The sequence below is a fragment of the Strix uralensis genome, unplaced genomic scaffold (assembly GCF_047716275.1).
Source record: "Strix uralensis isolate ZFMK-TIS-50842 unplaced genomic scaffold, bStrUra1 scaffold_496, whole genome shotgun sequence".
NCBI classification, from domain to species: domain Eukaryota; kingdom Metazoa; phylum Chordata; class Aves; order Strigiformes; family Strigidae; genus Strix; species Strix uralensis.
This window is the reverse complement of record NW_027437090.1, coordinates 1-27,629: the sequence shown is the minus strand read 5'-3', so window position 1 is coordinate 27,629 and position 27,629 is coordinate 1. Positions and strand designations below refer to the sequence as shown.

Here is a 27,629-nt window from a genome sequence, read left to right as displayed (position 1 = left end):
TCATGCCGGCGCCCGTGCCCGCAGCTCCGAGCGCTGGGGATGCGGCGCCCGCCCTGCGCCGCCGGCAGCGCACGGCGCAGGCGTCCTGCCCGCAGCGCGCTGCAGAGGGGCGGTCGCCGTCCTCCGCCGGGGACACGGCGGCGACCCCCCCCCTCCCCAACGCCTTGCTAACATGCGCGTTCCCGGCCGCCGCCGGCACCTGCGGGGCTCCGGGAGCGCGCCGGGGCGGGGGGCGCTGGGGCGGCCCCCACTCGCACGGTCCCCCCGGCAGCCGGCACCCCTGGCCCCAGTAACCGGCTGCGGGGTCATTTTCGCTTCAGGGCACCCACCCGCACGCTCCTGTGACTCGAGGTGTGCCTTGTACCCCGCACAAAAAGTTACTTGGGCATCAGCATCAACGTTCAAGTTTTTGTCTGCGTAGTCACGTTGTTTCCTCAACAGCTTAGTGGGGCTAGTGTGACCTTGAATGCGTCTGACCTCGTGCTTTTTTAGTATCTTGGCTTTCCCTGTGCAGCACTGGTAATCCTGTGACACTGATTTACTCTCTGACCCTTGAGACAGCCAAGTGTAAAAACACCATTTTCTGAATGAAATATATTAAATATCAAGTGGACATAAAACCGGGTGAGCTGTGCTGTGGTGCCATGCGTGTACTTGAAAAGAAGCGGTAATTGAATTCTGGCCCTGCACATGAAGGTCATTTCTTCACACAAACTGCCAGTCCCTACATGGATGATTGTTCTTAAACTAAAACCAGGTCACATCGTCTCTCCTCCTTACACCTAAAATTAGTACAGGACACAGGCCCTCCCCTGAAAAACACCTACAAAGAATGAAGAGCTATTCTAATTGCCTCCAGAAAGGGACATTGTATTAAGCAACTGCTTCCTAAGAGGTAATGTGACATTCTCTCCCCTTCTGGGCTAGGGACACAACATTATATTTAGGTAACTGGGAGCAAGCCACAGAAAAACAGGCGCATGAAGCTGGGGAAACGAAGAAAGCACGTTTGAGAACAAAGAACAAGTAGAATTTTCTCCCTAAAAACCAGTAACTAGTGTTCTGATGATTAAAACACTCCAAATTTTCCTTTTCCTCATATCCTAATGCATAAGCAACTGTTGTAATTGCTAGCCCAAACGCGATTGCCCTGAAGAGGGCAGGAAGGCAAGCATGCTATGTATGTTTACTGCTAGAAGGAGCTGTAGTGCTTCCAAACCTGTGAAATTCTTTGAGAACTCCCTAACTTACTGAATTATGTTTAAACTAAAAACAAGGCGGCCGCTGCCTTGACTGGCAGGGACCTTCATACCACTTGTTAGCAGTTCTAGGCAGCTGGCTGGTTACGCTTTGCCAACTTTCCTTGTTAATTCAGACCTCTCAGGGCATGAGGAATCCTTGCTGCTCTGTCCCCAGCTGGTAACGGTTGCCCCTTTCTCTATGTCTGACACAGAAACTGACTCCACAACCAACCCACCCGATGCAGAACAGGGGATCATTCCTGCAAATCTGTTTTTCTCTGCAACTGCAGAGCAGACAGATAGGCAGTTACTGTATCTCAGCTGAAGGGTGGCAACTTTTTACCTTAGTGCAACAAAAGGAAGTCACCTTTAACTGCACGCTTACATTCCCTCGTGGTAGGATAGCAGCCCGCTGGCTCTGCAATGGAATACAGTACCTGTTTCAAGTGCTGTGCTCAATTTCAGGCAGTAAACTTCTGGAATAACTAACAAAGGATTAAATGAAAACATCAAGTTTTAGTCTAGGAAATGAAAGATTTGAAGAGATATTCAAATCTGGAACAGCTAACAGCAAAGGAGATATATCACAGTTGCTGAGAAACTAGAAGGAATTCCTAAGCAGTAACTGCAGTAAGGGAAATTCACTTTAGACTTCAGGCATTTCCTAGAATGAAGTTAGACAAGCATTAGACTGCACCGGAAGACTCAAATGTCCATTGCCGCAAATTTTTAGGAAAAATTAAATATCTGTGAGGAACAGTCTAGGTCGAGCTGATCCTGACTTAAAGCAAGGAAAAGGCATGGCCTAGACACCTTACTGAGGTTCTTTCCAATCTTTTATTTCTAATTAAATATTTCCCTAATATTTTGCTGTAAATATTGCACAATTATGCTCAGGTCACTGAAAAGTTCAGGGGCAGTGTAGACCAATGGCACATAACAACAACAAATGTCACATCAAATAATGCTGGAGAAAATAAGAAACAGAGCAACATTAAAGATGGTCCAAATCAGTTGACAGGTTTTATGTACAAGGACAGATGAGTCCTTGTGAGTGAGTCCTCTAAGTGAGCAAGTTTCCCTGATCTTGTAAGCTCTCCAGCACGAATGGAAGAAAACACTTTCCTAACATTTTGTATTGTTGTGGAAATATCAAGTTTCAGACCAAGGTGCTGCTTTATCAAAACAGTTTCAGACTCTTGTACTGGCGAATATCACATGAACTGATTTCTGCACTGCAAAGTATCACCTTTTACATATAATTTTTGTTTACACTTGTTGAATTTTGAAATGAAAGGTTTTACATACCCTCTTCAGTTGATTTCAGAATTCTTCAGCTCTTCTGCAATGTAAACTAAGACAACGGGAATAAAACTAGAGTGTTTGATGTATTACGGGATCATCTGTAAGGGTTTAAAATGAAGTAATCTCATGTTCTCAGGTGTATATAGCATTGCTTGTTCTGGGCACAAGCAAACTACAGTGCAATCCATTTGGCATTCAGGGCAAAAAGACCTGAGCCTTTTGCATTAATAAAGTTGAAACTGGGAGCAGATGAATTGTTCACCCTATTCTGCATCAGCTGTGAGCCACAGGTAGAACCACAGTACAGCATTTCATGAACTCATTGCCTGATGTAGACACCCTGTGCTCTTCTCATATTCTGCACTGGAGCTAGATTGGTGATGTGAAGGTCTCACATTATACTTAGTGTTTGAAAATCTGGAATGTCTTAGAAAACACAATCCAGAAGAGATATGATGGAAGTGATAATGTCACCTCTTCAAAACAGGACAAAAAGCAGAAATAAACTATCCTGCTACTCTCACAGTTGAGCCATTGGCTCCAGACCTGCTGTCTGCTGGTTTTTTATCCATACTATTTATGAGATGATGCATCACAGCACAACTGGCTGAAAGCAGGTATTGTTTTTAAGAGGTACTGCACTCTCTTGCCTTTATACCACAGATACACATTCAGTATATTAATGTCTACTCTACATCCCTTTATATTAATTTCTGTATATTTTATATATATATAAGTTGTTGCAAATCAAGAACTAGGTAGAACTACAACACCCGTCAATGAAGTCATGGCATGTATTACAGGTTGAATTTCTAACCCTTTGGTGCAACCAAAGTGAAGTTTTCCTCTTCCTTTTATCCTAACTTTATAAATAAACCCTGTGAGCCACTTCAGTTTTCAGTCTAACCTGCAAGACAACAATCCAGGTAGAGATGCAATATTGGCAAACAAAATTGAGGATGCTTACAGTTCTTTCAATATTAACGTTTACTCAGGATTTCTGTTTTCTTTTCTGAACAGGAGTAGGTGGAAACTACTTGCTTATTTTAAAATATTTTCCTATATATTTCACTAGCAATCTGGTGGGAAGAGGACTACAAACACGTAGTACGCTGAAGAAATCCAGGACACAAATGGACTCAGAACAGTGAACAAGTCTGCTACACTGACTCACTGCGTATTACACATTTGCACAGCAAACACTTCCTGGATTATTCCATCCCCGCCTGCACTTCAGACTCCCAGCTTTTTGTCACCTCTATTTATTTGTTTATAAACACAGAGAGCCAGGCTGCAATTCTCTAACTCTACAAGTCAGCTTCAGCAAACTAATGACTACCCTGGGGTTAAGATACTCTGCCACAGGATCAAATATGCTGTGCTCCAGCCCTTACAGTTTCAAAACCAATGGAACTGAAAAAAAAACCCAAAACCCAAACCAAACCAAAACACCCTTTCAGGCATGTTATCACAGGCAACCTGGCCTGAAATTTTTAGGCTCGTCCTCCCTCATTCTGTGGACCTCCTATGTCCCTGGTCTGAGACTAAGCTAAAATAAGCACCAAACAGGTGCAGTCCACAGGTAAATCCATTACCCAAGAACCAAAAAAAAAATCTTACAGAGCACCAGTGGTGTTATTCTAATTCAAAGCCATGCAGATACAAAGCTTTGGTCGTATTTTGGAGAGAAGTAGCAATGAGGAGCATGTACACATCTTCTCAATTTACACAAACTCTATTAACCAATGCCAAGAGTGTAATGAAACAGACTTCTGGCACAGCTGCTGGCAGATTTATGTTCAAGGGGTTGCTGGCACTCTGCCATTTCTGTTTATATTTCTATTCTATGTTTACCCTGTTTCTATATTACAGGAAAGTCATACTAGTTCTTATTCATTTTTTCCCCTTTGAAAATAAAGCAAATACAGTACAGCTTAATAAAGTAACATGAAAATATTAATAGCATTTCTTGCAAAAAATCAGATACTGTTGGCTTAGGTATATTCACATATCACATGTATCAAAAGGAAAGAACCACATCTAGGAGTTCAGTATTTCTTCCTAATTTCTTTTCAGAACTGGGAAAAAAACGTACTAAAAACAACTAGCCTTAGGTAGACACCTGTTTGAAATATGTTTTAATGCTCTTTCTCCCTTTAAATTGCAGGACTAGAAGACTAACAGTCAAACATAACTATATAATGACATATGATAAATGTGTAAATCAAACGGGACAAAACCAGCTCTAAAACTGTGTAGAATTCTTATCTGGAAAATGCAATGACAAAGTACTTAGAAAGGGACCCAAAGTGCTCTAGTATTATCAGTGCCATCACAGGAAAGCTAAGCCTTACTATGACAACGGCTAGCTAGCACGAGAATTTTGCTTTCCCCCAACACTAACGCATCTGAGAGGGGAAACTGATTGCAGATGATAGAGGAAGTGAAGGGCATAAATTTAGTCATATGCCTAAATCTTTGACAGATTGAGGCCAAGAAAGATTATATTGAGACCATCAGTTCCTTTCCTTTTCTCCCCACCCACCTCCCAGTGCAGGCTCCTTTCAATTATGCCTTCTGTGACACTTAAACAAAACCTGTTGATTTAATAAAAAGCCCGGTTCCCCTGCACAGAGTTGAAGCTCATCTCCCCTTCACTTTCATCAAGGATGAGAAAGATGGAGAAAGGCACTCCTGTCTAAGCGGGAGTTTAGCTTTGGCAGTCTGAACAGCCCTCAGGAGGCATGTTCTTTCACTTCACTGATGACAAATAGGGCATAGATAGATCTCCTGGCCTAAGTGCCAAGCTGAATGTCCAGGAAAGGAGGTATGAACGCTACCTGGAAAAAGCTGTCTGGACTAGAACATAACAACAATAGCCAAGACTAGGGAATAACAGTCAGAAGAGTACACAGGTGTATCCTGGTCTTACCAGCCTGCCCATCCCTGCGGCCAGACTTTGTCGTGGCCCAAGTGGTTTCTACAGTTATTCTCTGGCAGTGCTGAGATGTGGTTAGAGATTGTGGTTGCCGTCTTTCATCCCAACTGAAAAAAAGCATGCAGCAGTCACAAAACAGCAAGAACCTTTTCCTTCTAAAGCTTTTCCTGCCGATACCTCTGTTTCTCTGTGTCCAACTAGACAATCACAACTTAATTTGCAGGTGCATTTACTCTCCACAACTTTAACTGATCCCTGGCAGAGCTGTTGGTTGCCCATCTTTGGTAGGAAACAAAAACCTTCAGTGCCTTAGTTCAGACATTTCAAATAAACTCCACAAATTAGTAAACATTTAGAATCTAGTCCTTGATTATTGCTTAGGATTACAAGCCAGTGAAGATAAAGTAGGTGTTAAGAGGTGAATCATCTCTTTTCCATGCCATAAGTTCTATTCTGCAGAGAGTTTGTAAAAAAGGAAAAGCCAGGTAATTGATTCAAACTATTAGGTATGTAAAAAAGCTAAAAATCTCATTTCAAATACACTGTCCTTTGCTCCCATCCACTCTACCTTGTACCTAAGTATTTGGCTCAGTGTACTGCTGCTTATCTTTAACTATCAAACTTAAATATACAAAATGTAATTGAAAAACAGGCAAGTTAACAACCCAGAGATTGAGAATTACTGTTCATCATCATAAAAATGATTGTAACAAGTGACAGAGCATTTGGTAGAGAGAACTTGGTAGAGAAAAGCCTTTGTTCCTGACTGCTCCCCCACAGACAATTACCCTCATGTATGTAAACTACTGGTTTTGCTCGGCTGAATGTCTTCACTTTTTTTCCAACTCAGCATTTTTATATGGACCTTCATAATGCCATCAGGAGGGAAGTAACAGCTTCAAAACAAGCACTTTGAAAGACAGTAACAGAATGGCTGACAATTACAAAAGACTCGCTCTTCCTTATTCAGCACTACCACATCTGAAGAGGAGGAGAAACTGGTTCTCCTATCAGTACTCAGCTGCATGGAGGTTTTTCACTTGCGTTGGTCTGTATTCCCAGAGTTTAAATGCTGACACGAAATTCCCATGGATATTAATGATTATGAATCAGATAAGAACAGGTGTTATTGATTAATTGTAATTTAGTGGGAAATAACCACTTCTCAATTTTTAGTGATGAATAAAATTTTATTAGCAAGCGGCGAGTGAGCAAAACAGCGCTGGGTGTGCCGGGAGTCTCTGCTCTACCAAGACACACACCTTACAGGACAGCACTGAGTCCCTTTATAGTGTAGGCTTCATCCATATTCATGATGGGCGTACCCTGAGGGGTCTGCAAAGTTGTAAACAAGTTTCCCGGGCTTTTCTCCTGTTTTTGCGGGCTTTTCTCAGGTTTCCGTCACAGAAGGGGGGATGACTCAGCACAAGTGTTTTTGTAGTGGCTTGGAGATGGGGGCCATTTTAGCTCCCTTCTAACAACTGATTTTAACAATAGAAACTATATACATATATCTTATTTCTTATTTACATAAGAGAATTACAAAACTGTTCGGCCACAACATCCTGACTACAACTTCTTTTTCCCCTTGAGATTTGAATAACAAATACCATATATGTTTTATTACAACAGGGAACCAGACTTTCTATGTCTGTATGTGGAAGAGGGAAAAAAAGCATCTCTCTGAACTATTCTAGCTAGACATACATACCTCCAAACCAGACAAAACTGGCTTACTCCTCTAACCCAGGAGGGAACACACAGTGTCCATCAGAGGCTAGAAAGGTCACAGAGCTTCTATTTTCCTTCTTCCAAACTAGTCCACTGATGGGAATCGGTGCAAAACAGAAACACACCACACCTTTGGTTTTGCTCCTCAATCACCTTCAGTAGCAGGGAAGTGTATGTCTGAAAGAGCATTTAAGCACAGAGTTAAGTCCAAACACCACAACTAATCTAGAGTTAAGACTTTAGTACTTGAACAACATGACTTTGCTTTCTGATAGATAAAACAAACATTTGCTTAGGTTTTTGATGCTGAACAACATTTAATATGTCCTTGTGAAATTAAGCTGAAACCACAGACAATAAAACTCAAATGCTAATCTTTTTAAAAATACCTTTTTTATCCATGTTTGCAAAGAATCAGAGTCTTGTGTAGGAAGGGGCTGTGCTATAAATGACAAATGTGTTCCTAAAGGCTCCAATTACCTAGTAACAAAGAAGGGAAATAACCAAACATTATGCTAACATTGGGTTGGTTTGCCATAGTTACATCCTCTGATGTTTCTGTGACTGGTGACCTTTCAGAATAAATACTACAGGGAATAGTCTGTTCTGTGAAATGCATTTCATTTTGTTCAAGAGGCCAATTTAGTGCTTTCAGGTTTTCACAAGGTCAATACAATCTATGTACACACAAAAAAAGAAAAACAGAACTACACAGACTTCTGTCTTTTCATTAGATACACTGTGAAAAAAACCCAAAACAATAGAAAGGAACTTCCAGGATCTCTCCCACACAGAAGGCAACTTGCATTTCACTGCAGGAACCTTAGTGTCACCAAAATCTTTGTTTTCTTGCAATAAAACCTAACTAATACACACACTTGGTCTAATGGGAATTTAAGACTCAAAGAGACCATCTGGGTCATTGAAACAAGTTCTTTGAATCAATGATTAACCTGAAAGGGTCTAAGAAACATATATGCCAAGTACCACAGAGCATAGATGATGTTCTATTATCTCACAACGTATGACTGAACACCTTGGGACCAAAGCATTATTTTGACACACATAAAGTCCTAATTATACACATTTATCATTCTTTTTAACCCAGAATGGTAAAACAGACTCCTTGATCTCATGAACACTGCTAATCAAATTTGCTGTATTTATCCTTAATTTTGACAGAGAAGTCAGATAAAGAAGCCTCGGAGTTACTTTGGTGCCAGACATTTCACACACGGGAAAAGAAAACAAAAGCATTGTGTAACTCCTGTACAACAGGAGACAGAGATACCTTTTTTGTTTACAAAACCTCTGTATATCCACTGAAAACAGAACTGATAGTGCTAAGACATCAACCCCTCATACTTTTTGTCTGACTGCTCTATATGTGGCAAGCACCAACTGATTTGCGTTTCCTCCCTTTATAAAATTTACTTAAAATACCAAAGGAGACATCTATCTTAATTTCATTTCCTCTTAGAAGGAAAAAAAAAAAAAAAAAAAGAAAGAAAGAAAAAAAGAAAGAGAACAAGCACACAAACCAGACAGGAAGGTACAGCTACCCCTGCTGCAGTGGTTATGAGGCATCAGTGGTCATGGATTGCAAGTGAGAAAATCCCCACAAATTACATGACATGATCTAGTCTCCATTCACAAGCACAGCTGCAATCTAGCATAAGCTGGAATTGATACGCCTGACCTAAAATCCTAAACCAAGAAAAGCTGCCTGATTTATGACCTCCTTATTATTGCCAGTTTTCAGTCCTTAGATCCTCCCAGAACATATAAACTAAACAACGCACACATAAACCAAGTAATTTTTAGCATGGATTAATTCCCACATTTTGAAGCAAATGCAAACAGCACTGGATAGACACATCATGACTGTTTTCATAGGAGTAGCAAAAACTACCTAATCAATTAAAACATTAAAAAAATATATATATATGAATTTCCTGCAGAGAGAAATAGGCTGGAACCCTACTTTCACTGAATGAGAAAGTCTGTGGTTAAAACATAAAAAAAATATTCTCTGCCCCTATTAAATTTGATTGTAAGCAGACTGATTTCAGTCACAGCACAGACTGGCATAAGGAAAAAGGAAGAAGACATAGTTCTACATTTAAATACTTTGCACTAATGTAGTGCTCTGTACCCAGAGGTCTTCAGACACTTCATAAAGTGTGAATAACTGCTCTTCTCATCTCCCATTTAAAGAAACAAAAGCAACAATGCTAAAACAAAAAGTAGTGAGAGAGCTGAGAAAGGACTTGCAGACAGGTCTCACCTCCAAACCGAAACATGTATTTGGATCAGTTTGACCCAAAATGAAAATTAAAATATCCATGCCCCCCAACTGGAAAATTCAGTTGCAGTATTCCAGAGTCATTCTCCGATTTTTAACTCATTTGCCTAGGCAGGATCAGTGCTGACATGGAAATATGAAAGACTTCTGTTTGAAAAAATCAGAATATCCTGATTTTCTTAAAAGGAATTCCCATTTTTCTCAGCCAGTCACAGATTCAGGAAACACCTTCAGTTCCTGAGAAGTTGTATTCTCAGCAAAATTGGCTATTAATTTAGCAGTGCTTTGCGTTGGCCGATTAGCAGTCAAACCTACATTTCATCAGACAGAACATGCTGTCTTCTATTTGATATGGCAGAGCCCTGGAAAGACTCCTCCTTCATGCTGTTTATTGAAAACAGGATCCATTTAGGTATAAAAACCAAACAAACAAGCAAAAAAAACCTCTTGCAGTTTCAGCAAGTTAACTCATCAGTATTGGCTTCTGTGATAGATAGTAAACTATTTATTCATCAAATTCAGTTAAAACAATGGAGAAGTAAATCACCACCTGAGCTATGTAAAGCTAATATTGCTACATTGTATAAAACTAACCGACTAACAGCAAGCCTTAGCTTAACTAACATAATAAATCAAGGCTGTGTAGGGGGTAGGTAGAAGATATAGTGGTGCGTCCTTATCAGAGCTTTAACAGAGACATGTAGAGACAAGAGGCAAGCAGAGACATGTCAGAGAACTACAGAGGCTGCGCAGAACCTTGGGGTGAAAAGTTCAACGGCGAGGAAGAGGAGATACTTCATCTCTACGACCACTATTCAGGACTCTGCGACCACCGCCCAGAACTGTTGAAGTTTACTTCGCAGAGAAACCTCATTAAAATATGAAGCGGGGGTAGGCGGGGATAGATTATGAATATATATGAGAGTTTCATTAATATACATCACTTTGTAACACATAAGCAAGACGAAAAAACTTGGAAAGTGCGCGCCGTTGGTGGAGTTGAACTCCCCGGCCGCCCAGCGCTGTTTTGCTTGTTGCCGCTTGCTAAATAAACAATTGGAATTTTTATTGGCCCTGTCTCACATCAATTTGAGAATTTACCTATAACAGCTTCCTTTGTTGAAGCACCTTGAGCCTATTAGAAACATACACCTTCACTGACATCTTGCTGTTCTGCTTGGAAAATTCAGCAAAAAGCTACCTATTTATCTTTGCATGTACATCCACATAAGTTATGTCAACTGGCTGTCACCAGTGTGACCAAAGTTCTAGGCACACAGGTTACTGACCTCAAAACACGCTGTTCGAAGTCCTTGTTTGACGTAATTTGTGTTATTCTCTACGTCAATAGCTATTTCATCTGTTGTCTACTATATTTACAACTGAACAAAATAAAGAGAATAGAAACTATTACTCAATGCAGTTTTCCTTAGACATTCTCCTGTCTCACTACAGGAATAATTTCAGCTATGCTAGCAAATATCCTACCTTTTAAGAATAAGGATGTATAGGTATCTGCAATGAACATGAATAATTTCTAATGTTATTAAAAACTCAAAACTTCCAATTTAAGAATCATAGTCGAGAAACATGAACACCTCACAAAAATGTGCCTGACTTTCCTCTTCATTACTTCAGCTGAAAATCATTCAGAACTACTACAATAAAATCATGCTCCATATTTTCACTGCACGATGAACATGCAATGTGGAGGTAGTATCTGACTTTTTTTAGGGAAGAGTGTACGTATAGCCAAATGAAACTGCGTTCCCAGCAACCAATAACACTGAACTTTGATATGAATTAATGATACAGAGGAAGGGCAGGAACAAAGGGAACTGGGGGGCAAAGGGGAAGATAAGCAACAGACTTGCCTAAAAAGAGGCCAGAAATCCCAAACTTGTGGTCTGTGTTCTCTTCCCATCAGAGGCAGGCATGGGCATTAGCTGTGGTTTCAACAGATCAGACCTGCATTGTGATATTCCCTTACAAACTGCAGCCAAGGAAGAGGGGCAGGGCAGGGAGAAAAAAAGAAAGAGAACAGAGACAGGGGGTTACAGCCAACAATACAATATATCCATCCCAAGCAAAGATGGCATGGATCTTCTATCATCCCCATGTCAATGTTCTCAATAATATTCATCAAACAATTTATTAAGAATTCTGAGGTGAAAAGTTTGTTCATAGGAATGTTCCTGTGATGAGGCTTTAATAAATCACAGTTCCTGTATGGAAAGAAATACATACCACATTAGACTTCCCTTGTCAAAGTTCACTGCTGAGATTCTTGGTGGCCACAGCTGCTTTAGACACCCAGTAGCTACTACAGCATTCACCTAAAACTGAAACCAAAACATCAGATAAGAAAAATTGGCATGTGTAACACATACTCAAGCAGCACTGTGGCATAATTTGCAGCGTATAGCTACATTTGTTATACCTGAAATCAAGCCTCATGTTTATTTGTAACAGCAATAGCCATCTGATTAAAAAAATAATAAAACTATAGCATCTATTTCTGAATCATTTGTCTTGGATAATTAATTTGCCAAGAGCATGAGTCACCCAGTTAGAAATGAGTTAGAAAATTACTCATTTCTAACTTTATACTAATATTATCCTTAAAATAAAAGGATTCCTCCCTTACCCCTAAATTGTTGCATGTTTTGTTTCTTTTCACAATGCCAAAATCTGCTTTATACAGAATTTTTGGATTGTTGGAATAATTATCTTAGGTTTATAACGCCATTCACCCAGAAAGATCTTACGGTGCTTTATAAATGTCTGTGTATTCTTCAGTGCACCCACATACGTGATGCAGTACATGACAGTACTTGGCAACACTATACAAAAGCACCTGACTGGAACTGCAGTCAGATCCTATAATCTGTTGAAACAGCAAAGGGAAACTCAGATGCACAAAACTGAATTACTAACAACAGAATTTTGCTGTTTACAGCTCAGTTTTTGCAAAATGGGGTTTATTCTGACTACAGAGGGTCAGATCAGCCAGTGCTTGGTAACACTCATCATTTCAGTGGAAACCTTTCAATTTCTTCAGATTTCAGCTGTGAGCAAACTTTCAGTAAGGAAGCCTGGCCTGCTTCAAAACTCTTCTCATCCTTGGCTGCAGCATGTTGTGACAACATCAGGGCAGCATTAAATGGAGAACTTTATGCTGAACAACATTTGGAAATACTCTCTCTAACTCTGCAAGTCTGGATATGCCCAAAGGCTGCAATCCAGCCAGCCTCCTGCATATTTGACTCCTTGCTGAAGAATTGCCAAAGATGCAACTTCAGAAGCAATTTAGCCAATCTAAGACTGCCTAATAGATGAGAAGCAGCCCTGCTCTTTTGTCCCACCAGCATTTCTGCCTGCTCTTCTGCTGTCCCAGCACCTGTTTGGCCACATGGATCTACTTGCTGATTTGGCTGAAAATAATGGTATAAAAACATGTTTAAAAAACTAGCTGCTCATTAATCAACCCTTTGAGAAGCAACAGAGACTTCATGAGTTTTCATCATCTTTCATCTGCTGGTGCACTTTCAGGGAAGAAGACTGTGCTTCTCTTCAAGGACTGCAAAGAACACTGTAGTCCCATCGCATGGCACAAATACAGGCTCTTCTTTTCAGGAGTATGACTTCATTCTATGCAGGGCAGATGTCTAGTGTGTATTAAGCTCCCTGCCTTCTGTTTTTCCTACAGGATGGGCAATGGCCAGCCTGAAATACTACTAAAACATAAGCTTACAAAAGAAAAAAAAAGGAAGATGAGCTCAGACCAAAACAGGAAATGCCCTGGGCCATTTGTTATTGTCAAAGAGCCATTATTTTCAAGTCCTTTAAAGATGTGACTGGTTAAGAAATTTGTTTTCTAAATGTTAATTCCTTGCCCTTTTATCATGCTTTAGGATAACTGTGTTACCCAATATTAGACATTAAATTTAACATCTAAACTAAGCGGCTAGAAAGCAAGGTTCCTCCAGGGGGCAATTCAGGTTATGGTTATATTGCTTAGCTGTACCATGTAGCATAACTGGAAAGAACAAGAGTTTAACTTAGGCCTGAAACTATTCTGAGCATTTCTCACCACTGGCTCTACAGGAAGCCCAAGTTAAAACATCTGAAGGTCAGTGGCATGACTATCCCACTCCAGTCACATCTTCACTTAAGTTCAAGGAGAAGCCCTGAGTGCCCAAAACCATGATGACATTCCGAGGAATGGTACATAACATCAGAGAATGGCACTAGTTTCTGAGGTCAAGACAGACAGTTGACACTTGCCAAGGATAAAAGAAGCTCTGTCTTGGGTGTCAGAGCCAGAAAGATGAGTAATACTACACTGAAATACTGTAATGGCTGCACTGTAACATATCCTGCTCCTTGGATTTAGCCTATGTTACATGAGCAGTAAGCTTCTTACTCTTGAACCACATCTTTTTGAGGCACCTTATATTTTTGAGACACAGAAGTGTCCAGTCTTCTGGCTTCTACACAGAACTATATATATATATATATATATGTACACACACCCCCCCCTTTAGTGGAGATCTTTCAGTTTCTTCAGCTATCAGATAAATATCTGATATTTATTTAGATATATCTTGGTATCTTGGCCAGTTTCCCCATTTCAGAATGGCATGACTCTAGATATGTATTGACTTCATGTTCCAATTTATTTATCTTGGTAAGCTTCTAGTAAGAGGACAGCAACAGTTGAGAATGTAACGAGCAACAGAATGCCTTTGGTAAAGTTTTCTGGGCTGTTCTGAGGGCTCTGGGACCATTAGACAGCTATTTACAGCCTCTGTTTTACATAACACTACAAAAGAAGAAACAGTATTCTCAAAAAAGTAATCCTAAGGATTAAAGCTTGAATTTCTTACACCATGAAGAATTTCCATAAGCAGCCTGGAACTGAAATAAAACTTCTGAAACCTCAGTTGAAATAAAATTCAAACATATGTTTCATTTCAGGAAAGTCAATCCTGAGATTTTTACCTTTAAATAATGGTTACCCATGTTGGTATTTACACAGCTCTGTGGATGATTGAAAAAGAATCAACAACACATGGAGAGAAATAGTTTTACTAGTAAGATTTGGAATTCATGCCCAGCCCTTAACCTGGAGGTTTCAAGCTAACATACTGTCTGCAAAAAAAAATAATTAACATCATGTATGGCAAAAAGTGCAAAACAGGCCTAGTCCCAGACTTAGAGATAAAAAGACATTATGCAAATATTTGCAGAACATAGGCACAGGTTTAGAAATTAAAAAAAAAAAAAAAAGAAAAAGAAAAAAGGGGACATTTTAGGGAACCAAACAATATTTGGATACACAGTTCAAACACCCTTCATGAAATATAAGCAGCACATATAAAAAACATTTTCTGAAGTAGCCAGTGTTCCTGTACTGTATCTGTCCTTCTGCATTAACCATACCACTCTATTTTTATGTCCAAAGGATGTAACCTTGAAACCCATAGGAAAACTAAGATGGCTGTGTGAAAACAGCGGCAAAGCTCATACTGACTTCTCTAAGTACAGGATTCGATTTATTATTCCAGCTGTATAGCTATTTCTAACAGTATGTCCTGAGACATCAGTAGAATGTCGGCTAGGAGAGAAGAATATTACACACCTAGTTGATACCAACCGTCACTCTTTCTGCTTGTGCTTTCTATGGCAAGGTTTTCAGTTATGTGATTACCAGTAACTCAAAAATGCCTGGTTTACATGATTCAGCATGATCACAACCCAAAGTGAGACAGTGTACCGGCTCTGGCTGGGATGGAGTTAATTTTCTGGGGCACATCACAAATGCCCCAGAAACTATATTTAGCAACCAGTTCTACGGAAAAGCCATCTATGCAGACTTTTCTTAAAAATAAGACAGCACGCAATTTAAGAGCAGTCATCTTTTCTTGTATAAATACACTTTCACAAAAAAACCTTTGACCGTATATTTTTTAAACAATAGTTTTACTATTCACAACATGTATCTTAAATACCTGATAGCTAAGCTATTTGCTACATGACTATGAATCAGTCAGACAAAACAGACTGAATGTTTTGACATTTGACAACAAATTGCATCAGACATTGACACTGACAAACAAAATGAATCAAACAGACAAAACATTTACAGGACAAATACTTGTGTCACAATGTGAAAACAGTTCTTACCATTTTCTCCAACGGAGGCCACTTTTGCTGTTACATTGACTACTGTGATACTGTGTTGTTTGGCCTGATCAGCCAACTCCTGTCTAAATGCTTCAGCCCCTTTCAGCAATAAAGAAGTAAAATACTTAGCCATCACTGGTGGTCTTACAGCATCTGTGCCAGAGTTACAGAAAGACCCTAGAAAACGCAGAAGAAAAATAAAAGTTGGGTTTTTTTCCCCTCCAGTTAGTAAAGCTTCAGTTTCCTTTGGTAGTAAAACATATAAATATATATATACGCACATACATACCCAAAATATTTCTCAATTATTATTCATCTTGAGAGTCTATTAAATTTTACTCCAGATTGGCAGTTTAAATGAGTAGGGTATGTCACAGAAACATTTAAGAAACATACTTTATCATCATTTATGCTGTGATGATGTTAAAAAGCTCCTGTGAGGTTAAGAATGCACTGTATTAGGCAAACATGAGTACAACTGCGCTAATGGAAGGCCCTAATGATCCTGCCTTGAAAAGCTTCCTAATCATAGTAACAAAAGATTTAAATGGATGGATGGATGGATGGATGGATGGATGTAAAAAATATACAGCACACTAATACTGAAAAAAACTGCATTACTAATTCCTCAAAATATCCAAGCCATTCACTTATTTTAGTTGCTAGAGCTAGTATAGAACACTATTACTGTGAGGCACTTGGTTACACACGCTTCTTTAAGAGCTGTTCGAATTAAAGTAACCTGAGAACCTAAGTACACTCATACACTTGGTAAGCGTAATGATCCAAGACACACAATTATGTTTTCAGGTACATTTTTAAGCCTGTTGATGAGAGATAGAAGTTTCTGATTTCAAAATGCTAGATCTGACCTTCAAAACAGTAATCATTTATATTACGTATTGCAGAGAATAATCGATTTTGAAACTATTTGGTTTAATTACAAGATTAAAAGGTTGGTTAAAGCTGAAATGATCTCTTTAGCTCATCAGAGAATTATGCAATAAATCAAAGGGTAGAATGAATAACCAGGGTGGAGGGAGAAACAGCAATAGCTTTTTTGTCTCAGTTGCACTCTTTCCAAGGACTAAGTCTTGAGTTATTCAAATTGAACAACATACATCTTAGTAAATATAGTTCAAATCTTCTCCTATGTAAAACAATACAGCTCCTGCTCAAGGAGTAATACTATGTTTGCCATGTACATGCTTTCAAATGAAGCTATGAAGATTTGAAAATTATATGCTGAGCACATGTAGCACATTTTTATAACACAAAACCCTGTCATGGGACCAGGTGGCCTCAATGCATCTATGAAAAGCACACATGCAGCAGTACCTAAACATGCCTTAACACAACCATGCCTCCAGCTGTGAGCTCCCTGTCTCTTCTCTTCTCAGTGAATGACTTTAAACGACCACAGGGCAACAGGCAACCCCAACACCTTACTTGCCACAGCAGCCAGCCCTGGCGCTGGGAAGCCGCCAGAGGCCAAGTGTCAAGGCCCGAGTCCAGCACCAGGCGCTATGGCTTGCCTCCAGCAGCCCATCAGCGATCCCCTCCTTCCTCCCCAGGCCCCCGGCTGGCTATTTCACACTGCCATGTGCTGCTCAAGCCCCCTCTTTGCCGGTGGGTCTGGGATTCATTTTCCAGACTGTATTTTATGCTTCCAGAGCACCTCAAGGGAGCGGCCTCATGACCATCCGCCAACTCCTTCCTCCCACCCTGCCCGAACTCCCGCAATTACTCAGTTAACCAAATTACCCACGAAACAGCCGCAGCATTTGGAGGCCGGCGGCTGGCAGAAAGCCCCTGCCCCTGGGGAAAGGGCCCTGACTACAGATACCGCCGGGGACGGCTGCGGCTCCGGCCCCACACTGCCGTGGGGCTCCAGCCAGCCGCCCCCCACCCTGCAGGGCTGGACCCCGCCTGCTCCCGGCCGGGGACGCCCAGCCCCGCTCGGATCTCCCGGGCCTCGACGCCGTCACCTGCCCCCAGGGTGACGCCTCCCGAGCTGGGGAGCGCCCGCGGCAGCCCCCAGGCCGGGCGCCTTCTGCCGGGGCTGGGTGCGAGGGCCCGGCGGGGTCGGGGCGGCGGCGGGTGGTCTGTGGCCTCGCTTCACGCCGAGGCGGCTTCCGCCAGCGCTGCCGGGCCAGCGGGGCCGGTGGGGCCTTGACGGTGGGGCCGAGGTGCTACGGCTGGACGTTACGGCGGGCCTCGCGCTCCGGGCCCCGTCACCTTGTCTCCCGTCGTTAATTTGACGTAAGTTCAGGTCCCTTTGAAGGAAGAGACGCTGTGCTGGCCGACTGACACCGGACCGCAACGTGAATATCGTCTGCTTGCCAGTGACTGCCTCTGCGCCCCTCGGTTCAAGGGAAGGCTTGAACGTATGCACGCTGATGCACAACGATTACACGGACAAACTCAAGTCATTTTTCTCTTAAGTTTGTGCCTTTAAAGCTAATCTTGAGCAGGAAACAAGCAAATAGTTGAAGAATTGAAAGTCAGCTGTGGAAAAAATATATTGGATGAACTGGGAAATGTGAGACTGAAGAAGCAGCTTATTGCTTAAAAGACATAAAGGAAAATATACCTATATCAGTAAAGAAGAATGCACAAATCAACAGCCTGCAAAGTCATGAGTTCACAAAATCAGCTGTATATGACTTAGAAATAATGTCACCTGAAGGCAACTGATGGCACGGGGCCAACGAGGGTACCACTATATAGGTTCAAATTAAAGGCAGTGTGAAATGCACCCACAGGACTGTGCAAATCACAAGATCAATGACACGCACTGCCCTGAAAGACAGGTGAAAAGGGGCTGATATGGCAGACTACCAAGAAGGTAACGCAGCACACCATTTTCCTCCAAGGCACCTCTGTGACAAGGAACGGGAGCTTTCCTGCCAGTCAGCTCCAAACAAGCCCTGCAGAAGAAGGACTCTCCTCCAACCAGGATGGGAAGGCAGCGCTGTCAGGGCACAGGGAAGCGCAGCAGAACCAGGAGTGCTGAGGGGAAACTGAAGTGCTTTGTCTGTTCCCCGGGGAAGATGAGTTGAGTACAAAGACGCTGAAGCCAGTTCTGGTTTGGCTGCTGCTCAGATGTGCTGAAGGATGCTGGGCCAAGTCCCAGAAGTGTTGACTGTGTCTCTAATTTCTTCTGACAGCAGTGTAAAAGCTACCCGAGATACGCTGTCTCAGAGGGCATCATCTCATCACTCTGATGAGGAGACTATCCACAACTTTTCAATCCTGTCCCAAATATAAGGAGCATAAGTTTCTAAGGGTAATGATGAGAGCTGTAACAAGTAATTCATAAAAAAAATCTTTTCCCCTTGCAGAGTGGCAACCTTGCTCCACAAGTTATAGAGGACTTAAAAAGAAACATAATCAAATTTCAGGAGCTAATGAGTTAACACTTTTGGCAGCAGATATTTTTGTTGCAACTGGCTGTCCTTGCACAAACTACTTTAAGGAGAATATATTGGTGAAAAGCCATATAGGTTATTTACATAGATAGAGTTTCATCATCTCCCACTCCAAAACAGGCTGGGTTGGTTATGCTGATGTAATGTTTTCTTTATCATGGTTTGTGTGAGGCTAGGAGCACATGTTAGATTGTGTTTTGCTCTTTTAGTATGTTGATGGTAGTCCTTTGAGATACTAGTTTAAATTACGCAGCATGTGCAGTATTTTAAAATCAGTTTCAGAAATCTAATATTCAAACAAAACCAAAATACTGCTTGTACTATGAGCTTTGTTATGCCCCAAGTTCTGCAGAAAACAGCACCCAACATTTTTAGGAATATACCTTGAAAAATATTCCGAGAAGATCTTCAGTTTTCCTTTTCAACAAGTAGAAGAGAACAACTTTCAGGTTTGCTCGCAGGAGCTAATTTTCCCCTTTATTTGAGAACCATTCTCAGTCCCTTCCTGGTATGAAAAAGGTGGTTTGGCATTAGGTTAGTTCAGTAGTTTGGATTCACTGTTCTGTTCAGGATAGAAACTAAAATACTTTTTAAAAAGTTAGCCTAAGTCTTAAAGAATGTCTACAAGAGCTTTTCGGTTTTGTTTGGCAAGCAATTTCAAATCCAAAATCGCATCACTTTCTGCTGTTAAAACACACCGACTCTTGCAACATGGCCTGCATCTGAACTGAAATCAAGCACACATCTCTTACTGATACGACACAACCTCTGTTTAACGAAAGATGGGATATAATCTTAAAGACAACCTCATCAAAGCAGCTGATACAGGATCTGTGTAGAATTATTCTTTTACAGAATTGCTTGCACTAGCTGGCATTTTCTTCAAATGAAAGACAAACGTTTGGTTTTGGTAGTTATTGACTACTTTCAAGTTACTTTTCCTTTTATTTCAATTTAAAACAGGCAGACATTCTTTATTAAAGTTCAAAGAATTCCTGTCTGAGTCTAAAGAGAAACTTATGGTGATTTTTGTTACCTAAATCCGTACATTTCCATACTCTGGGTGCCTGCAACACAGAAGCCTCAGAGAACACCCCTCGCAGCGCAGCGCGCCCCCACTGCGAAGCCCAGCCGCCGCCTCAGAGGAAACCTCCCCCCCGCACCGCCAGCCGGGCTGCCCGGCCCGGGCCCGGCCCGGCCCGGCCCCGCCGCGTGCCCCCCCCAGACTACATTTCCCGCCGAGCCTTTCGCCGCGGCAACGTCCGCCCTCCCTCGCTGGCGGTCGCGTGACGGCGCCGAGCTCTGCCATTGGTCAGATTTGAAAAGAATCGCGGCCGTGCCTTAGTTTTGTTGGTGAGTCGCAACGGTTGCTAGGGCCGCTCAGCAGAGCCGAGCGGCTCTCGCCTGGCGGAGGTCGGTGGCTGGGCTCGCTCAGCCTGCCGTGCGCTCTCCGGTAAGGGGTTGTGGGGCTGTCGGACTGCCGGCCGCTCGCTAGAGGAGGGAAGGAGGCGGCGGTTTCGACCTCGGGGTCGCGGAGCTGGGAAGCGGTGCTGGGGGGTCTGCGTGGCGGGCGGTGCTGAGGGGTCTGCGTGGCAGGCGGTGCTGAGGCCTCTTCCCCTCGCTTCTCCCCTGGCACTACGGTGGGTGAAAACTTGTGGAGCGGGGGATGTGTGTGTGAAAACTTTTAGGTACTGCTGAGGGGCGTGCAAGTCACGGGTAGCGTCCAGGGCTATGACCAGGCCATGCGACAGTGTCCCGTAAGAACGGGACAACACTGCGAAGCCTTGCAGTGAGAGATTGGTAATTGCGGAGGAAAACTTTTCTTTTAAATTTTTTAAAGTGTAAGTACTGATGCGTTATGTTTCTTTATAAGCTGCCAGCTGTGAGGTTTGGAGCCTTTTCAACCCTTGTGCTGTCTGACAGTGCTACAGGTTGTGTGTGTACCGTGACCAGGTTTTGCTTTGTGTGCCATTCTGGATACCCTTCTCTTAAGGTGTCTGCAGCTCTAAACTCTGTTGTCACGATAAGCAGAATTACAATAACGTATCCCAGTATACAAGTACATTTTAGAGGCTACAGCCGGGCAGTATACCTGTTTACCCCAGAACATCTAAGGTAATTACAGTGCTGTATGACACAATGTGCAGACAGATGGACAGTTTGCATCTTGTGTTTTACATGCTATTAGTGGTTCAACCTGACTTATCTGAATGCTGGGCTCATATGAATGCTTTGAATTCCAGCTTTACATACATAGCTTAATGTTTGTATTTTGCCCCTTAGGTAAAAAAGCACAGAGTGAGAGCATAATCTCGACAAATCACACTTTAAAATAAGCTTATATTTAAAACAACTAAACTGTCAGTTACCTAACAACTATGTTTCCTGTCAAGGTCTGGTAAGAGTTTTGCCCTGTGACTTTGTGTAGCTGATGAGGAAGACTTCTAGATCGTGACAGCACAGGTATGTTTCTTTCCAGTAGTAGCTTATTCCCAACTTGGTGTTTGTTCAAGCTTTGTCAGTATTTCAGGCCAAGTTTTTCCTGGTTTTCATATAGTTGTCTGACAAAATAAGAACTGTAGATTAAACTAAACATTGCTGCTTAGTTTATGTATAGCTTTACCTCATTTGCCTCTTGGTGAAGTTTGTCTGGCTTCATGAAGCCTTGTATCTGCCTTTTACAAGCTAGATAGTCAGGCTGAACTGTTAAATGTTTTGACACCAAAGTGCTGGCATATTTCAGGTTTTTTGCTGGGCGGAACAAAAATATTACGACTGCTTAATAGGCAACACCTTTTCGAACCAGCCCTGGTCTGTCCACTGTTTTAATGAATGCTGTGTGTTCTCCATTAGTATTTAGAGACAAAATATATATACGTGGCTGTAGCATAGACATGGGAATGTAGTATTAGACCATTGACTCATCATGTCCAAAGCTTCAAAACTGTAGGAGACCATGTGGTAGATGTCTAATTGCTGGAATGCTTGCTGCCATAGTCTATGAGCCCAGTGAGTTGCTGTCATAGTCTGTGAGCCCAATGAGTTAAACTTAATTTATAACAAAAGCTGCCAAGCCACGTCTGTAACATCACAGGAAAAAGCAACTGGAGAGTGAAGGGCAGACAAAATACGCCAATATTTTGAAATAAAATGCACTTTTTAAAGATTATTTTGAAATCTACCTGTCTACTATCAACGCTGAATCAATTTACTTTCATTTTCTATAGCAAATTTTCACTGCCCAGATTCTGAGATGCACAAAAATCATTAAATTTTGGATTAATAGATGAATTGCTGATCTATAAAATGACTGAAAAAGTTACTAAAAAACAATTCTGTAACTTGCCCTCTGGCATGAGGTCTAATTTTCTAGTGTCCCCTTAATAGCTAAAACTATATGCTAGTCTTCAGAATTTTTCTGAACTCTGTCATGCATTAAGCTACATTGTGTTATATTTATAATACCAATTATTTATCAGGTCCTGCAGAGATAACCATGAAGTCTGGGTTACTCTTGCAATGAACTTTTATTCTAAATGGACACAATAATGGGATGATGGAGAAACGGATGTGGAACAATATGATTGTTTGGTGTTTTTATTTTTTAATTCTATCTTCCTTGTCAAACATGGGTTTTAGCAAGGTTGTGGTATATGTGTAAGGCTTTTTCCCTCATAAACAGTTGCTTTGCATTGAAAGAAGAATGGCTGGTCTTGTTTCATCGTGATGTGAACTCCATTGCAGACCCTCTCCCCAGCTATCAGAAACTTGCTGTGTAAATTTTGAATAGGATAAAGAAAGCTTTCTCCTTAAAGAAACTGCAGCTATCAGTTTCAAATTGGCTTGTCTTATATAAGAGACTTCAGAAGCTCTATGTTATGTGATCAGAAAACAAAAGAAGGATTTTATTTTATCTCGCAGGATGGAACCAAATTTGGATAAAGAGGAATTTTTCAGACCATCCTATATTGCTAGTGCTGAGCCACTTCAAAGAACAGGGCCAGTAAGTGTGGAAGACCTTAAAACAGATCTCTCTGGTGATTTTTCTTTGGTTTCTTCAGACTCGGACACAAGCCAGGTAAGAAAGCTTTAACGTTTGCATTGTTTGGATATTTTTTAATAAGCTTAGTCTTTTCATCAATACGAATAATCAGAATTTTACAGAGAAGATGAAAAGCATCTTTAGTATGTTTTTAATTTGGAGGAGATAGATAGGATTAGACTAAGTTGTGTGGCACTGCATTGATACCTTATTGGGCGCATCAGTCTTGGAGCAGCTTAATCATAGAATGTTTTTGTGGGTTTCATTCTTGATTTCTCATTGCCTTAGTGTCGTGTGTGTGTGTATATATATATATATGCTGCAAGATTATGAACTCTTAAGTTATCACAGCGAACTTCTGCAGAGGCCTAAGCACTTGTGAAAACTGATGTAGTGAATTACTTTTGCTTCTCTTGTCATCAAATAAGTCTGTTCAAAGTAGCCTGGTGAAAATAAAACTGCCTTAAGATGCTAGCTATCCAACAAAGAAGCTAGTCAAATTTCTAACTTCCTTATTTTTTTTTTATTTAAGAGGAACGTTTTGGAGCCTAAGGGACACATACAAGTTTGCCTGCGTATTAGGCCATTTACATCGTTGGAGAGAGAAAATGAATTGCAGGTGTGACATTTATATAACTTGAAAATACCTTAAATGTATGCTTGGGGTTTTTGGTTTGTTTTTTCCTCTAAGCTGAGCTTTTCATACACTTTTCATGCCTGCATTGTTTCTGGTTCCTTTTAATAGAGCTGTGTTTCGATTGAAGATTCAACAAGTGTCATACTGAAGCCACCCCAATATTCTTTGAGTCGACTGAGTGAAAAAACTGTTGGACAGAAGTTCACTTTTTCACAAGTAAATGAATTGTCTTTAAAAATTTTTAATCTTTTCCTGGAAAAATTTGTTTAACTTTATATTATTAAATAGCAATCCAACTAGATTTTTAAACTGTCAATAGTCTTTAAGATTATAAACATACAGAATTTAAAGGATTCTTTAAAAGTCTCTAATGATTGCTGAAACAAAATAAAGATGTTTCTTGGTAATGCTCAGGTGTTTGCCCCTGAAACAACTCAAGAAGAATTTTTTGAAGGCACCATGAAGCAACCAGTGCAAGACTTCTTAGATGGATATAATCGTCTTATTTTTACATATGGCGTTACAAATGCTGGGAAAACCTACACATTCCAAGGTATAAGTAGAAATGTGTTCTTGAATGAAATTCCTTTTTTTTTTTTTTTTTTTGAGAGGATTACTTCTAGCAGAAATATTATAACTCTTTCCTTTATTTAAGCTGTAGGCCCTGTACATTGGCTTCTCTTGAATAATAATAATAATAAATAGCCTTTGAAAGTCTCCTTCCATAACCAATATCACTAAACTGCCAACTGACAGTCACTGCCAGAGTTTACGTAAACATACAGTGGTATTGCTTTGTAAGGCTGTAATAATTTCAACCAGGTGTATGTGACTTCTTTTTTCCTCCAAGTATCTAGAGGGTGGAGGGGGGAGTTAAGAAAATATGTGTTCTGTATATCAGAATGTGAAAAGTGTGTAAGTCCAGACTCATATTTTCTTAATCATTATTATAAAGGTCATATGCATCTTATATGCATTGTCTCCAAATAAGGAATAGTATTTGAGTCCGTTTCAATTATTACAGGCAGAGCATAAATGTTTTGAAACATATTTGAGTACTTCCAAGTATTTCTGTCTTGTCTCGAGTTTCTGAGTTTATCAATAATATCCTAGGAGACCTTGTCTCCTGATGTACTGTTTCTGTACTGTTAAAGCTCAATATCCTTTCTGGTTGGAAGATGTCATTCTTTAATTATTTTCCAAAACATTTTAACAAATAAGGTGGCGTGATTTAGATGGAAACAATTTCTCCTATAATAAAATGGCAGTTCTAGATTCTATAATGCTTATTTTATACACAGAAGTAGTAGAAGGACAATATGTCTTATGCCATATGAAATTGATCTTTATTGAAGTGACATTGTCTTCTAAGTGATCTTCTGTTAGGTAGATTATAACTAAAGACTACTGCCAGTATTTTCAGTTATCATTAATCTGGGGCAATGATGGCATGCTCTGTCCTAATAAATAATAGGTAAATAACAACCCCCCAAAATTCCTAAAGTGTACAGTCCCGCATGCTTAGCTAGTTTGGGCTATATTGTGTGGGTTTTCAAGACTTTTTGATTCATGTCTTTTCAGACTCTGCAGACTTTTTCATGCTATTATATTTTTCTAGGACTTAACTATCAACTTGTGATAAGAACTGTCAGGGCAGAATGTTGCCTACGGGGTGCCATGATTTCCTCTTCTGTTATTCCCAGTATTGTCAATATAGCCTTTCCTTTCTGGCAGTACATGGCAGTCTGTATTCAGTCAATGGCAAGGGACTTAAGTGAAAGATGCAACAGTTTTTTAGGACTGTTTGTTGTTTGCCAGTGACTGCTACTTTGTTCATGTGAGGTTGAATTACAAGTGGCATTACGAGAAACAAAAAATTACGAGTAGATGAGGAGAAACAAATGTAATCCAACAGTACTTTAGTATGTTATTTGGTTCCTAGCTTGGTGTTTGAGTGCCAGCTAGATTTTACATAGGTTCTGACTTGGGCAGCACAGCTAGTGCTGTAACTGGTGAAAGCCCATCTGTCTCAGGAGCGGTAGGAGTTATCAGAGGCTGGAAGATAATGCTGTCAGTCTGAGACAGGATAGTTGTTTCTCTTCCATTCTCCCCTCTTTCCTCTCCTCTCTGGTTTAGAAATCAAAGTTAAGTGAACCCTTTTTAAACTTGCATCTGGATTCAGAAAGATCAAGTGTTCACTGAGGCTTTTATCTGACTCCTTTTTGCCTTTCATGTGCAAAAGTAGGATGCTTTGGTAGGAAAGGGTCTGGGACAGGGAAAGGAGTGAGTCTTCACAAGGCTTCTAGAACTTTTTTGGTAGGGTCTGTGGAATTAGTACAGGACTGCAGCTGAGAGAGGAGTCATCAGTTGTATTTGCAGATTACTTCCTTGAGAGAGAGAGTGAAGGCAGCCTATGAAATGCAATTGAAAAACTGCAAATCTCTATTGAATGTGCGTTGGTTGTGGTTGGTTTGTTTTTTGTTTTTTTTCCTTAAGGCTAAGTTTATGCAGAACACCCCATCAGTTTTTATGTTCTGCCCCTTACTGTCTAAGGGGTAGAGCATGAGCTGTTGCTGAAAGCCAAATACCTTTCAGAACACTAATGACATTGCTATTACCTTGAGAATAAAAAACCCACTGCTTCGTGCTGTAAGTGGCCTCCAAATCCATCATGTATGCCTTGAGATTAGAGTTGCTTATCTTTCTGTCTTTGTTTATTTGTATATCTTGTTCACAGTAATAATTAGGGTCTTTCTTTGGTATGTTGCTTTCAGGGACAGAAGATGACATCGGTATTCTGCCAAGGACTATGGATATGTTGTTTAAAAGTATTCAAGGGAGGCTATACACAGCAATGGATTTCAAACCCCATCGGTGCAGAGATTATATAAGGCTGACTAGAGACCAAGTGAAAGAAGAAACTGCTATTAAAAATTCAATACTTCGCCTAACAAAAGAGGTAGAGGAGCACTTCTTTCTGTACTGACGAGTACATGCATCTTTAGATAGCTCAATGTTACCATGTTCATTTTTCAATGGGAAGCAACTCTCTGTATTTAAGTATGGAAGTGTCTTTGCTGTCAGGTAGCTCTTCAGATGAGCAGCAAAGTGAGCAATATTGCTGATGAACCCTGTTCTGTGAATTTCTGCCTTGTGGCTGAATACTTTATAGAATGTAAACACTAAGGTTTTTTTCTATAGTTTGAGCATCTGATAATTTATCCTCTGGGGTTACTGGTGCTTAATAAGGATGGAATGCAAATAGTCTCGCCATCTGCGGGGATGCTAGTAGGTCTGCTCCTTTAAACAATTTACTCTCTTCCAGGATACTTGAAAGAAATGAATGATTTTGAGGTTGTTCCCCTCTTCCAGTCTATGCCAATAACCTCAAAGGAAGCAAAGGGTTTTTTGGAACAGCAGAGCTATAAAGCTGTTGGATTTCTAAAGATTTGAATTCAAACAGGTTTCTGCTGGACTTTATTCTTAAACAGTTCACTATTGAGTAGTCCAGAAATACACTTCAGTTTCATGAATTGCTTGGAACTCTAAAGCTGTTTAGTCCAATTACAGTTGTGGGGATTTGTATTTTGTATAAGCATATCTTTTTCCTGGTGTCTTTAACTCTGAAATGAATGCAATAATGTAAGAAAACTGAGCATATGCTAGGAATTGGAACTAGAAATGGATTGCAGTGCATTTTTTATTTTTAGTGAAAAGAATTATCTGCCTAGTGGTATGCTGGGTTATAATACAGTGGTGTGGCTGTTGTGGGATGGAATCTATCTGTTACCTTGATTTTTATCCGAGTTA

At 40.7% G+C, this 27,629-nt stretch overlaps 1 protein-coding gene and 1 long non-coding RNA gene across 3 annotated transcripts; one reads left to right on the top strand and one right to left on the bottom strand.

The window, feature by feature from the left end:
* Positions 1 to 5,557: 5,557 nt before the first annotated feature.
* LOC141939009 (uncharacterized) lies at positions 5,558 to 19,636 on the bottom strand. Of its 2 annotated transcripts, XR_012627447.1 has the most exons (6): positions 19,524 to 19,636; positions 15,710 to 15,886; positions 11,768 to 11,862; positions 11,395 to 11,513; positions 7,196 to 7,392; positions 5,558 to 5,591 (listed from the first exon to the last, which is right to left on the bottom strand). It is a non-coding gene; the product is annotated as an uncharacterized LOC141939009 (long non-coding RNA). The 2 variants fall into 2 exon arrangements; XR_012627446.1 differs by lacking the exon at positions 5,558 to 5,591 and having other exon boundaries at positions 6,630 to 7,392.
* Positions 19,637 to 20,522: 886 nt separating this feature from the next.
* Positions 20,523 to 26,820, top strand: LOC141939010 (kinesin-like protein KIF20B). Its single transcript, XM_074858037.1, has 7 exons — positions 20,523 to 20,593; positions 21,534 to 21,603; positions 23,062 to 23,218; positions 23,715 to 23,801; positions 23,928 to 24,035; positions 24,234 to 24,372; positions 26,594 to 26,820. The coding sequence occupies exons 3-7, from the start codon at positions 23,063 to 23,065 to the stop codon at positions 26,803 to 26,805; spliced, it is 702 nt and encodes a 233-aa protein (XP_074714138.1). The 5' UTR covers positions 20,523 to 20,593; positions 21,534 to 21,603; position 23,062; the 3' UTR covers positions 26,806 to 26,820.
* The last annotated feature ends 809 nt before the right edge of the window (positions 26,821 to 27,629 follow it).

Bases quoted from the DNA above. Each gene is read 5' to 3' on its own strand.
- LOC141939010 (XM_074858037.1), top strand. From the start codon at position 23,063: ATGGAACCAAATTTGGATAAAGAGGAATTTTTCAGACCATCCTATATT. The intron at 23,802-23,927 runs GTGTGACATTTA...TCCTTTTAATAG, and splicing joins AGAGAGAAAATGAATTGCAG to AGCTGTGTTTCGATTGAAGA. The intron at 24,373-26,593 runs GTATAAGTAGAA...TGTTGCTTTCAG, and splicing joins GAAAACCTACACATTCCAAG to GGACAGAAGATGACATCGGT.